This window comes from Salmo salar, chromosome 03 (genome assembly GCF_965601325.2).
Source record: "Salmo salar chromosome 03, fSalSal1, whole genome shotgun sequence".
NCBI classification, from domain to species: domain Eukaryota; kingdom Metazoa; phylum Chordata; class Actinopteri; order Salmoniformes; family Salmonidae; genus Salmo; species Salmo salar.
In genome coordinates this window covers 38,384,932-38,399,539 of record NC_138293.1, presented here as the reverse complement: position 1 = coordinate 38,399,539, position 14,608 = coordinate 38,384,932, and the positions used below count along the sequence as shown (strand labels likewise).

At 38.4% G+C, this 14,608-nt stretch overlaps 1 protein-coding gene and 1 long non-coding RNA gene across 2 annotated transcripts; one reads left to right on the top strand and one right to left on the bottom strand.

Annotated features, from left to right (window-relative positions):
* Positions 1–58: 58 nt before the first annotated feature.
* LOC106600207 (caspase-8) lies at positions 59–14,501 on the top strand. Its single transcript, XM_014191531.3, has 6 exons — positions 59–930; positions 10,138–10,484; positions 11,543–11,577; positions 11,904–12,009; positions 12,184–12,649; positions 13,868–14,501. The coding sequence occupies exons 2-6, from the start codon at positions 10,145–10,147 to the stop codon at positions 14,025–14,027; spliced, it is 1,107 nt and encodes a 368-aa protein (XP_014047006.2). The 5' UTR covers positions 59–930; positions 10,138–10,144; the 3' UTR covers positions 14,028–14,501.
* Positions 10,817–14,001, bottom strand: LOC145877572 (uncharacterized). Its single transcript, XR_014391898.1, has 2 exons — positions 13,752–14,001; positions 10,817–12,729 (listed from the first exon to the last, which is right to left on the bottom strand). It is a non-coding gene; the product is annotated as an uncharacterized LOC145877572 (long non-coding RNA).
* Positions 14,502–14,608: the final 107 nt, after the last annotated feature.

The following is a 14,608-nucleotide window of genomic DNA, read 5'->3' as shown; positions in this document are numbered from 1 at the left end:
TTTCATTATATATATTATTATTATTTTTTTTTTTTTTTTCTGTGCTCGCCCCCCGGCTTAACGCTAGCAAGCCCAAGGACACGGATGCCTTATGCATTTTGTTAATTTATGTTTAAAATTCACAAGTTATAGGTGCCCTTGCTATGACCTGACACTGATTTATAATACAGTTCCATCAGTGGTGATGAAGTTGTGTGTACTTTTGATGCTGTTTTTTCTAAAGCAACGTAAGTGCTTATGAGTACTGGCTATATTCCTTCATTATTAAGGCATAATTCTATTTTGTCTGTAAGATATGTATTTTGAAGTGTTGCCTATTTGACAATCCACTTTTTTTTTAATCTGAGCTCTTACTGCGTCTATAAGACTGTTAACTTTCAGAAAAGCTCAAACCAAGTAAAAGGTCTGGTTGTTTTGCTTTTTGGATTTACGGCTCTTACGCTTCATACTTTACTTTTGATACTTAAGTATATCCACCACTGCTTAATATAAGGAATTGAATGTATAACTTTGTACTTTCACTCAAGTATGATAATTGGTACTTTTTACACAACTGTACTTAAGTACATTTAAAACCAGATACTTTTTGACTTATACTCAAGTAGTATTTTACGTGGTGACTTTTACTTGAGTAATTTTCTATTAAGATATCTTTACAATTGAGTACGTTTTCCACCCCTGCCAGCAACAAGGCACACTTGTTGGGTCAGCACGAGATGCAGTTTAGCCTTGGCTTTAAAAGAAGCAGACCTGTGCTGGGTATTTGGTGGCATCGATGAAGAGTAACGCAAAAAAAAAAAAAACATGCTACCAATCAGATGACTTTGAAGGAGTACTTGGAGGTTCCACCCCAGCATCGAGGAGGAAGTGCAGTCAGCGCAAGCGAACACTGAATTATTTCAATCGGCGAGCGAATCACTAGTCGTACAGGTAAGTCGCAGCTATTACAATTAGCCATCAAACCGTTGTTAATATATATTGATAACCACATCGGCAAAGTATGCTCACTGATAGTTGACACGAAAGTAACTAGCTAGGCCGCTAACGTTACTCATGCTAAACCTGCGCGTTACTGTAATACTAGCTACTTTTACACTAAACCTAATAACGTTAGCTACCGTAGATATCAAGAGTTTCTAAACCTACTAAATCATCTTTGGTATTATTGGGCGGTGGTGGGTAATTATCTTAAGTAAAAGTACCTTAAAAGAAAATGACTCAATTGAAAGTGAAAGTCACCCAGTAAAATACTACTTGAGTAACAATTAAAAGTGAAAGTATTTGGTTTTAAATATGCGTAAGTATCAAAAGTAAATGTAATCGCTAAAATATACTTAATGTATAAAAATGTCAAGTTCAAGTATAAATATTTTCAACTTCCTTATATTAAGCAAACCAGATGGCACCATTTTTTTTATGGACAAGGGCAAACTTCAACACTCAGACAAAATTTACAAATTAAGCATGTGTGTTTAGTGAGTCCGCCATATTGGAGGCCAGGGATGTTTCTCTTGATAAGTGTGAATTGGACTATTTCGGGGGGCGCTGAAGATGGCGACATGAGAGGGTGTTTTAGGGTTTTCTCACAAAGTTTATAGTTTTAGACTGCAGTTGCAATTAGTTTTTTTTCCAACAAAAATGATATCTAACCATACAGTGTAGCTATTTTGAATAATTTTGTAATTAATCAAACCATTGATATATATTTCTGACGATTTCCAACGAACAAGCTCGCTATCGAAAAGTTTCAGCGTTTTGTAGTTAAGTTAGCCTGCTAACGTCTTCATAGCTAGTAGCATGGAATCAGGACATGACAAACTTGCTGAGATAATGGATGTCGAAACTTCCAAGGAGAAAAGAGGCGTTGTTGAAACTCACTCGTATGCTTGCATTGTAAAAAAGGGGGGTGAATGTGATTTCATACCCGAATATCCCAACCAAGGAGCAACTTCCAAAGAAGCTAAGAAGTTAACCATCAATGAGCCAGCTACAGGACAACATCGTCCGCATCCTCACGGCTAAAATCAAAGGGAAAAGGCACGGGGACGTTTGTAAGATCAAGACGAAAATGGATGGAAGAGGGAGAGAAAAATACAAACTATTTCTTTAATTTAGAAAAAAGGGCAGGCGAAAAGACTTCCATATGTAAATTCATTATTAATAATACTCCCAATGAAAATCCAAAAGAAATCTCTCAGCATGTTGCCCAGTTTTATCAGAATATGTATACATCAGCCCAGTCAACTCCCAATATGGATCTTTTCTTAGACAATGTAGCAAACATTGTTAAGAAGATAGATAGATAATGATTTCAGAGATTTTTGGGATGATGAGTTATCTGAAATTTAGATAAGACTGTATTAAAAGCCTTAAGGACAATAGGACCCCTGGAAATGATGGTTTAATAAGCGAGTTTTATAAAGCATTCAATGATAAATTGATTCCTTACATTCTTGCTATGTTTCAAGAATCAATAGAAAAAGGGGAGTTACTGGCTTCTTAAAGCAAGGTGTAATTACTTTGATTCCCAAACCTAATAAGGATACTCTTTTTATATAGACAACCGGAGACCCATTAGCCTGTTGAATAATGATGGGAAATTATTTGCCCTTGTATTTGCTAAAAGGTTGAAACAAGGCTTGCATCATATAATTGATGAAGAACAATCTGGTTTTATGCATGGTCGACACATTAGTAATAACATCAGGTTGATCTTAGATATGATTGACTATAATGACCTCATCCTTGACTTTAATGACCTCATCCTTGATGATAGTTCTCTTATGTTTGTTGATTTTTATAAAGCTTTTGACACTGTAGAACATGAGTTTATGTTCAAAGCAATATGTTTTTTGGGGTTTGGTGACTTTTCTTTTTAAAGCAGTCCAAACTTTATATAGTGGTTGTACTAGCTCTGTAAAATTAGCTCACGGGACATCCCAAAGATATGATATTGGCCGTGGCATTAGGCAGGGCTGCCCAAGTAGTCCATTTTTATTTTTTATTGGTTACTCAAATTATGGCTCTTCATAGCAAGAAAGGGAATTTAAGGTGTTTCAGCACTTGGCAATGAATTTACACTATGTCAACTGGCTGATGATACCAGCATATTTTTAAGAGACAGGAACGAGGTTTCTAAAGCAGTTTCCTGTATTGAAGACTTTTTCTTAGTTTCGGGTTTGAAAATTAATATCAATAACTTCTCTAGGGCCAGTGGGACGATTTCGTCCCACCTACGTAACAGCCAGTGGAATCCCGTGGCGCGTTATTCAAATACCTTAGAAATGCTATTACTTCAATTTCTCAAACATATGACTATTTTACACCATTTTAAAGACAAGACTCTCGTTAATCTAACCACACTGTCCGATTTCAAAAAGACTTTACAACGAAAGCAAAACATTAGATTATGTCAGCAGAGTACCCAGCCAGAAATAATCAGACACCCATTTTTCAAGCTAGCATATAATGTCACATAAACCCAAATCACAGCTAAATGCAGCACTAACCTTTGATGATCTTCATCAGATGACAATCTTAGGACATTATGTTATACAATACATGCATGTTTTGTTCAATCAAGTTCATATTTATATCAAAAACCAGCTTTTTACATTAGCATGTGACGTTCAGAACTAGCATACCCCCCGCAAACTTCCGGTGAATTTACTAAATTACTCACGATAAACGTTCACAAAAAACATAACAATTATTTTAAGAATTATAGATACAGAACTCCTCTATGCACTCGCTATGTCCGATTTTAAAATAGCTTTTCGGTGAAAGCACATTTTGCAATATTCTGTGTAGATAGCCCAGCATCACAGGGCTAGCTATTTACACACCCACCAAGTTTAGCCCTCACCAAAGTCAGATTTACTATAAGAAAAATGTTATTACCTTTGCTGTTCTTTGTCAGAATGCACTCCCAGGACTTCTACTTCAATAACAAATGTTGGTTTGGTCCCAAATAATCCATAGTTATATCCAAATAGCGGCGTTTTGTTTGTGCGTTCAAGACACTATCCGAAAGGGTAAATAAGGGTTACGCGCCCGACGCGTTTCGTGACAAAAAAAATCGAAATATTCCATTACCGTATTTCGAAGCATGTCAACCGCTGTTTAAAATCAATTTTTATGCCATTTTTCTCGTAAAAAAAGCGATAATATTCCGACCGGGAATCTGTGTTTTAGTACAAAGAGAGAGAAACTAAAAACATGGTGTCGCCCCGTGCACGCGCCTCAGCTCATTGTCCTCTGATAGACCACTTAACCAAAGGCGCTAAAGTTTTTCAGCCAGCGGCTGGAATTACATCATTCAGCTTTTTCCAGGGTTCTGAGAGCCTATGGGAGCCGTAGGAAGTGTCACATTACAGCAAAGATCCTAAATTTTCAATAAACCGAGCCAAGAAGCCCAAGGAATGGTCAGAGAGGGTACTTCCTGTACAGAATCTTCTCAGGTTTTTGCCTGCCATATGAGTTCTGTTATACTCACAGACACCATTCAAACAGTTTTAGAAACTTTAGGGTGTTTTCTATCCAAAGCCAATAATTATATGCATATTCTAGTTTCTGGGCAGTAGTAATAACCAGATTAAATTGGGTACGTTTTTTATCCGGCCGTGTAAATACTGCCCCTAGCCCTAACAGGATAAGTTAGTCTTATTTCCACTCAATGATTGTGTTTTACAGGAAGTATATGGTATCCCATTTAAAGATAAGGTTACTTATCTTGGAATTGTTATATGCAAGGATGAAAAAGGAGTGAATTGAACTTTAACCCCATTATTGAGAAAACAAAGAAGAAATTGAACCTCTGGTTAATGAGAGATATTTCTTTATTCGGTCGGGTTTTATTGTCCAAAGCTGAAGGTTTATCCAGATCGGTTTATGTGTCGTTATCACTTGACTTACCCCCAAAAATTGTAAAGGACTTAGATAAGATTCTTTATTTTATTTGGAGGAACAAGCCTCACTATCTACGAAAATATATTCTCACTAATACCCAAGAACAAGGAGGTCTTGAGGTTTTAGATTTCAATACTCTAAATAATACTTTTTTTAAAATGTGGATTCTTAAGTATGTTAAGAACCAGAACAGTATTTGGAATGTTTTCCCAAAGTATTTATTTGACTCTGTTGGTGGTTTTAGAATTTTTTGCTTCGATGTAATTTTGATGTTGATCAAATCCCAGTAAAGTTGGCAGGCAATTTTAGCTTGGATGTTAGCGTATAAACACATTTTTTTCCCCCTCACAGATACTTTATATGGAACAACAAATATTTACGATTTAAAAATAAGTCTCTTTTTTTTCATAACTGGTTTGAGAATAAAATTATTTTGGTTGGTCAGTTACTGAATGAGGATATCTACTCTCATATGGGGAATTTCTTGATAAGTTTAAAATTCCAATAACCCCGAAAGAATATGCAATTGTTTTTGATGCGATTCCAAGGGGGGTTGAATCTCTTTTAAATTCCTCTGTGGTTGATGTAAGTAACACAGATTTACACAAAAATATATGAATTGGCAATATTAACATCAAAGATAAATGTAGTAATAAACAGATTAGGAATATTGTTTGTGATACTACAATTCCCTCAGCAAGATTATTTTGGTCAAATATCTATGGTGACATACAGTGGGGGAAAGCATGGGAAATTGCTAACAAATATTGTATCAGTAACAAAGTAAAGGAAGTTTCATTTAAAATGTTACATAGAATTTTTCCTGTGAAACATGTTTCGGAAAGATTCAAGCTGAATATTGACTATAACTGTGATTTCTGCGGAATGGAGAAGGAGACCATTTTGCATTTGTTTTTTGCCTGTATTTATAGTAGGATTGTTTGGATTGACATACATAATTTTGTTACAAAAAAAAATAGGACCGGTTGTACAATTTAATGGTTTTGATATGATAATTTATTTCAGAAATTCTGACATAGATAAAGATGTAGTATATTTAATTCAACTGCTAATAATACTAGGTATTTTTCATATTCGCAAATGGTCTAATTCAAAACCATTTCCTCCCCCTTTATAAATGAATTTAAACAATATGGCACTACTTTAACTAAAATGAAAAACAAAAAGGCAATTAAAACTTGTTGTATTATTAATGAATATGATTTGTTTGTTTAGGATTCCTGGCAATGTAAATAGTTTGTATGTATGCTTGTTTGCATGTGACTATTCCTCTTTTGTTTGTTGATATTTGTTAATTAAAAAAATATAAAAAAATTCCTGTCCTGCTAAACATTCAAAAATGTAACAATTACTTTTGGGTGTCATGGAAACGTAAGGAGTAAAAAGTACATGATTTTCTTTTGGAATGTAGTGGAGTAAAATACAAGTAAAAGTAATACAAATAGTAAAGTACTTTAAATTATTTTTACTTAAGTACTTTACACCACTGTACACTACACGATTTATAAAATCTTAACAACTTGGACACGCTCACATTTCACTATTTCCTTGTCCATCTTCAACCCCAGGACGTGGGTGCTGACATTACACGATGATTCCCTAGTTGATCCTTCCCTAGTTGATCCTGCCCTAGTTGATTCTCGGTTGTCCTAGGAAAGAAATGCTGACACGCAAACAGCGAGAGGTTTTATTTGTGTGCACATTATTATGTGTAGAAACATCAAAGGAGAGATGGAAACACAGAATATGCACTTAATATGAAATAATCATTATAATATTGTAATGACCTGACTAGATCATAAAGGAACAATTGTCCAGACAGAGGGTTGAGTTTACGAATTTACGGTTTGTTAACCCAAATTCATACAGGCTACTGTTTGGCCGTAGCCCATTCTAAATAAATTAAGGATACCCTATAAAACAACCGTGACCTTCTCTTGTGAAGGCCAGACGTAAGAGAGAGAACAATGGCTAAACCTGGTCTTAACTTCCAATGCTCCCCCTGCCCAACCCTCCCTCCACGCCACTCCGCCAACCACCAGGATGCCCGGCATTAGAACATTCTGGGCATTCCCGTGATTGGCAGATAGCAGGTTGATTGGCATGGCAGACCCCGTGAACACTGGGTACTGGTAAGTACAACACAACCAACTAATAGTCTATCTAACACATAACACACAGGTGTCTGTGTGGGTCGCTACAATAAGAATGATGTTTTTGGTTTCTTTCATGGCCCGGTGCCACGTGTGGGTGGAAATTTACTGAAGGACTAATGAAATGGTCTAGAAATATTTAAACTCTGCCCAAACCGGGGTACCGGACCATTTAAAACAAACTCGCCCATTGAAGACAGATGCGTTCTCTCCACAGCTCCACTAGTCTGTCTTCCATCACCTCGGTCCACACAGTGCGTGTTGTTGTTGCTTTCCTTTTCGCCATCATTGTTTTGGTCTCACATGCTGAATGCTCACTGGCTATTGGCAGCAGTCCATGCCCGATTGCGTCGTAGTACTTCTCACACTGCAAGATGCACAAACAAAATTTCAGACGTCAAAGTTATCAGGACATCCGACGGGTCTGGAGAACAGAACAGCCATCATCGGTGCGTCCTTTGACCCGCTCAAACTACAGGAGTCCCTACGTACTTATCCTAGCCCAAGTTCATAGGATTTCCCCCCTATCATGAAACGTCTGGGACGGTAAAAACGTGGCGAATTCGTGGCAAATAGTGCATGCCTGGCATAATTTACTTCTCTCTCAAGTCGGAAAGGTGCTATGTCATAATGTGAACAGCGCAGAGCTGGCGCTAGATACAGTGTAGTCGTAAAGTATTCAGACACCTTGAATTTTTTGCACATTTATTAAAAATAAAAAACAGATACCTTATTTATATAATTATTCAGACCCTTTGCTATGAGACTCAAAATGAAGCTCAGGTGCATCCTGTTTCCATTCATCCTTATCCTTGAGAGGTTTCTACAACTTGATTGGAGTCCACCTGTGGTAAATTCAATTGATTGGACATGATTTGGATAGGCACACACCTGTCTATATAAGGTCCCACAGTTTTGCATGTCAGAGCAAAAACCAGGTCATGAGGTCGAAGGAATTGTCCATAGAGCTCCGAGACAAGATTGTGTCGAGACACGGCTCTGGGGAAGGTTACCAAAAAATGTCTGCATCATTGAAGGTCCCCAAGAACACAGGCCTCATCATACTTAAATGGAAGAAGTTTGGAATCACCAAGACTCTTCATAGAGCTGGCCAGCCGGCCAAACTGAGTAATCGGGGGAGAAGGGCATTGGTCAGGGAGGTGACCAAGAACCCGATAGTCACTCTGACAGAGCTCCATAGTTCCTTTGTAGAGATGGGAGAACCTTAGAAGGACAACCATCTCTGCAGCACTCCACCAATCAGGCATTTAGGGTAGTGGCCTGACGAAAGCCACTCCTCAGTAAAAGGCACATGACAGCCCGCTTGGAGTTTGCCAAAAGGCACCTGAAGGACTCTCAGACCATGAGAAACAAGATTCTCTGGTCTGATGAAACCAAGATTGAACTCTTTGTCCTGAATGCCAAGCGTCACGTCTGGAGGAAACCTGGCACCATCCCTACGGTGAAGCATGGTGGTGGCAGCATCATGCTATGTGGATGTTTTTCAGCGGCAGGGACTGGGAGACTAGTCAGGATCAAGGGAAAGGTGAATGTAACAAAGTACAGAAAGATCCTTGATTGAAAACCTTACCACAGAACAACGACCCTAAGCACACAGCCAAGACAACGCAGGAGTGGTTTCGGGACAAGTCTCTGTATGTCCTTGAGTGGCCCAGCCAGAGCCCAGAATTGAACCCAATCGAACATCTCTGGAAAGACCTGAAAATAGCTGTGCAGCGACGCTCCCCATCCAACCTGAGAGAGCTTGAGGGAATCTGCAGAGAAGAATGGGAGAAACTCCCCAAATGCAGGTGTGCCAAGTTTGTAGCGTCATACCCAAGACTTGAGGCTGTAATCGCTGCCGAAGGTGCTTCAACAGCGTACTGAGTAAAGGTTCTGAATACTTATATAAATGTGATATTTCATTTATTTTTATACATTTGCAAAAAAATCTACAAGTCATTATGGGGTATTGTGTGTAGATTGAGGGGGAAAAACAATGTAATACATTTTTGAATAAGGCTGTAACGTAACAAAATGTGGAAAAAGTCAAGGGGTCTGAATACTTTCCGAATGCACTGTATGTATGGCTGGGAATATGTACCTCAATTCAGAGATGGAAAATGTCGCTGTACTCCTAATTATCCCAAAGTATGTATGGTTTTTCGTGATAGATACTGATTGTTTTTAATGAAACAAACTTTTTCGTCAGCATGCTAGGATAGCTAATGCTAAAGTAACTCCACAGACAGAGGGGAACCCAGACAGACCACAGGGGTATAAATCCAATAATATATTTTTATTCTTTAAGGTTTTATGGCAGACTACAACCTACTTGTGTATTGCAGCCACCTACTGTAGGGGGTAGTTGAACAAAAATATTCCACTGTGTAAAATGGGGGGGACCTGACATACAAAATAAAATAAAATTCCTCTCCTTTAGTCACAGTTGAAATCACTTCCCTACACAGGTTCAGGGGCCTGTGAAGATGGAGCATTCATCGACAGGATTCGTTGTAAGCCTCTGCTGTAAAATCCCTGAGTCCAAAAAATGCTTAGCAGCACTCATCACAATGCCTATTTTTCTCCGATTTTCTCTGTTTGCACTCTACAGTTGATAACCAACGCAATAAACTACGAAGTCCACCTTCTTTACATGCAACATGTCAGGATCCGTCTGTTGACAAGGAACATTCTCTGGTGTCTCTACTCCTACTACCATTAGCTACCACTCCAGTACAGTAGGTGGCGGTAATGCGCCAATAACATTGGCTGCCAACTACTGTAAAACCCCACCGAAGATGAGGAAGTACAGTGGCAGGAAGTGGCCAAAGATAGAGCTAGATTTTTTTTTTTTTTTTTTTACTTCATGGCTTCAAGGAGAGGGGGCAGTCGTTCTCCCCTGAACGCAATCATAGGCTAGCTATAACTTGTATCAGTCAATGCATTTTGAATGTGACCCATTCTTGGAATTTCCAAAAAACATTTTAGGAACCGGGTATGTTTTATTAATGTTTAAAATATTTAATATCATGAACAATCTTTCTCTCTTAAGGTCCACCATGCAGACGTTAAGAGAGAATAAGACTTTGATTATAGAGATCCTGGCTGCGGAACCTGACTTCATCCTTCAGCATGTGCAGCAGGCGAACATAGTGAATCTGCGTGAATACAACAACCTAAGCGTCGCTGGTCATCCCCCAGAGACCATTATCATCAATCTTCTGGATAAAGTGATGAACAAAGGAACGGCAAAATGCCTTGACTTTGTGACCCTGCTGCAGCAACCAAAAATCATAGATACCTACTCTAGAATGGAGGAAGTATTCAACAACCTCACAGCACCCAGTGACCACACCTTCAGCACAGGAACCAGAGGCCCATACACAACCCCCAGTACAGGTACTGCACACTACTAGCTGTGCACCACAGGTCTTTCATTGTTCACTGACACATCCACCAGTAGACTCAACACAACATGTCCATTTACAGATCAATCAACTTACATTAGCAACGGTCATCAAATTTGTTATAAGGTTTTAAAAACAATTCTATTAAATGCAACAGTTGGACAATGAGTGAAGATACTCCAAACGTTTAGAATTGTTAAAAACCCATCAGATATTGACTGAATAATAACCCTAACCCTTTATGGATTTGGGTGGGAATTCAGGTATTACATTTGTTGTAAAATGTCCCTCTTTTTTTTCTTAGGATGCACTCATATATACATGTTCAAATTTTTTTGGTAAGATTTTATTTAGGTTAGACAATAGAAAATTGACATAGACAAAAGACAACTTAACATTTCACAGACATGGCTCCAATAAACTAGACATGACGTTGGCTGGGACTTAATGCCCAACCTTTGAAAGACAAAAACACCAACTCAGACGTACATACATTTCAACAAACATTAATGACATCGTACTTGCTCAGACCTACATGTTCCCACCATATCCATACCCATCTTGTTTGTTCTCATAATATTTTTTTTCAATTTTGTTTTTATCCTTTGGATATTTCTAGTGCTTGTAATACTTTATGCCATATGGATTGAAATTGTGCTAATTTGTTTCTCTGTTACCAATCTTTAAAAAAAATATTTCAATAATAATGCATTTGATTCTCCCACTGTCTTAACGATAGAGGATTATTTGATTTCCAGTTAAGTAAACTTTTTCCCAAAATGATTGACCAGAAAAGTATGGTCCAACCCAGGGTCATACCCAGAATCTTTTAACGGGTCTATTTTCAAAGGATAAAGCTAAGAACATTAACAGCTTCAAGAAAACAAAAGATTCTACAAGAACCAATATCACTCCCTAAAAATACACCCCTATGGAACAATCCTTCCCGTACAATAACATGCTGCCAACCAGTACCGTCAGTTAGCGTGGATCTGCTTACTCATATTGTCTGTAGTAGGGACACTAACACATGCTAACGGGTTTTTCCAGATACTACTGACCAGGCGGTTGGAATGAGCAGTGAGGTAATTGCCGCAATCCCGTATGCTTTCATTCTTAGCTGAAACAAAACCAAACAAATCATCACAACTACACAAAACTAAACTGCTCAAAACACAACATTCACAATACTACTCACAACCCAACTGAGCACCTCAGACCACCACCAACTCCAGTCAAGCCAATGAATAAAACATTTTTATTTTTGCACTACAAAACATACACAAGGAACATAGAGCTTTTAACCTGTGTACACAGCTCTGAGTTAAGTGTTTGTTAGTCTCCTGAATGCGCGGTGTGTGTGTGTGTATGCATTTTTGTGCTTAATCCCATGACTTTTCTCTGTTTCCAGGTCTGTCAATACCGAATGACCAGCCTGCCACGTGGTCATTGTTTAATCATCAACAATGTGCACTTTAATGAACTGGGGGAAAGAAAGGGATCAGACAAAGATGTTGGTAATGTAACCAATGTGTAAAACAGTTCTAACATATTTGTTCCATATTGTTGTTGCATGAACATTGATCTTGTTCCTCTTGTCTCAAAACATCCTGATATTGTAAAAGGGAGATATTTATGTGGCTTGGTTTAGTGTTTGTCTTGAAATTGTTTTGTGTGTGCTTTTCCTGTAGTTGTTCTGGAGGATGTGTTCCAGTGGCTCGGTTTTAAGGTGACTGTACTCCTGGACCAGACAGCAGTGCAGGCCCGCGAGGAATTGAAGAGGTTTGGTGACGAGACGCATGGCGACGCCTTTGTCTGCTGCGTACTGAGTCATGGTGACAAAGGAGTTATCTATGGCACAGACGACGAACCCATCTCCACCAATGACCTCTTCTCACCCTTCAAAAGCACCAACTGCTCCACCCTCGTTGGCAAGCCCAAAGCCTTCTTCATCCAGGCATGTAGGGGGAAAGATATCCAAGCTAGAGTGCAGTTGGAGGCAGACGTAAATCCAGGTCCCCAGATCTACATTCCAGCTGATGCCGATTTCCTGGTTGCCATGGCCACTGTTGAAGACCACTGCTCGTTCAGAGACACAACCAGTGGGTCCTGGTTCATCCAGACTCTGTGCAAACAGCTCAAACAGGGCTGTCCCAGGTGAAGCCTGATTGAATATGTGCTCTAAAGCACCAATTCTGGTGGGTCACGTCAGGAGGTTTTGAATGGCTCGCAGGCATCTGAGTAAAAACAAAGTTTATTTATAATTTTTTAATGAAAAAAATACTAGTCTGAACTTTAAACCAGGTTAAAAAGTGTGTAGAAATTATAATGAACTTACATTTTTTTAAATAATTTAAAGTGGCAATGCGTCACTTTTTGGGCGACCTGACCAAATTCACATAAATGTGAGTTATAGATCTATCATTCTAATTGAAAGTCTAAAGCGGTAGATCTGTTCTATGTGCGCTATTTCTATGCCTCCCGTTCTTTATTTTTTTTGTTATGTCTTTTACTTTCGGTTAGGTACACAATCTTCAAAGACCTGAAACAACAATTTTATATATATATAAAATATATTTCAGTGGTTTAGATAGTATAGTGTAGAGAATCATTGCACCATCTTATTTTGTCACATAAACTAAAATTAGGCTAACTATTACAGTTTTAGCAACCAGGAAATGGCAGAGCGATTTCTGCATAGTGTAATTGTAATCTCTGAAAATGTTTTCTTCATCACAGTATTTTCAATATAAAGCTATTAGCAGCGCTATTTTGGTTGATTTTTGTGGTCTCAAACTAGTGAGTTGATTAACATTCTTAAAAGAATATGGGCAAAATGTTATAATTGACAATGAAAGAGGTGGGAATGTTTTTCCCTATAATTGTTACATTTACTATCAATATAGCATTAAAAATAGTTTTCCAGATTGTATTTTAGAGATTTATTTTTCGCGATACGAATTATTGGGTCGCAAATGAAACAGCCTAGTACAATTTCTGTCCCGAGGCCAAGCCATTTGAGAAACAATGCTCTAGAGGCTAAAATATTCTTACATGGTCATGATCTAACAAAGCAGATGTTTAGTAGGAAAGAGCTGACAATACAAAACTGAGCATATGCACCAGAATAACGGTGTTATTCAGAACTCCAGTCTACACACTGTCAGGTATAAACCAGGGACTTGTCTAGTTAAATAAAGGCTAGAACAATATTACCATAAAATCTATTAGCTCGCAGTGAGCAAGTCCCCTGACTAACCTGAAATTAATGCATTGCTGGCGATGAGAGCTGTATATTTTATGGGCGCTGTGTTGTCTTTACTGGGTGTTAATGTCTTCGTTGTCTGGTATGCGTGTGTCTCCTGCTCTCTCTAGAGGTGATGACATCCTGAACATCCTAACACAGGTCAATAGAGACGTGAGCCAGATGGATGTCCGATACTGGGAGGCCGGCAAAAACAAGCAGGCCAAGCAGATGCCCGAGCCCAAGTACACGCTGACGAAGAGGCTGGTGTTCACAGTGCCGCCCCAATGAGACGACGCCAGAGACAGAAGAGAAAGTGAGACATCTCACAGGCCAATTTTTTTATGGTAGGGTAAGGCGGGCGGAGAGACAGTTCTTATTGGGCAGTTTTCCATTGAAAAAAATCCTGTCTATATAAGTGGGCGTTCCCTCTCACGTGAGCATGCCAGATTTTACCAAGGAACTGTTAGCTCACTCGGGAAAGCGTGCCATTGCGGCATCTCAATCAAGTAAACTAGCCTAGATTTAACCAAACTAAGAATGTATTTGATATGTGAAGAGACAATTCAGAATCACCATTCTTTGTAAACAAGTGGATTCTCATAGCAAGAACAAAGTAATTGATATCAACACATTGCTTAAGCTTGACTTTATTACATGTTGTGATTTAATCTTCTTTCCTTATTTAGGTTATTTTTACAATCATGTTCTTACCTGCCTTTCACCTTAACACATTTTATACCTGAAAATAAATATTTTAATCAACGGTTGGTTGCTGAAGTCTTATTAAATCGCATTCTCCTCAGAATTAGAGACATCTTGTTGAACTTTAAAAATGTGAAACATGGCTAATAGAAAAATAGACACCCATT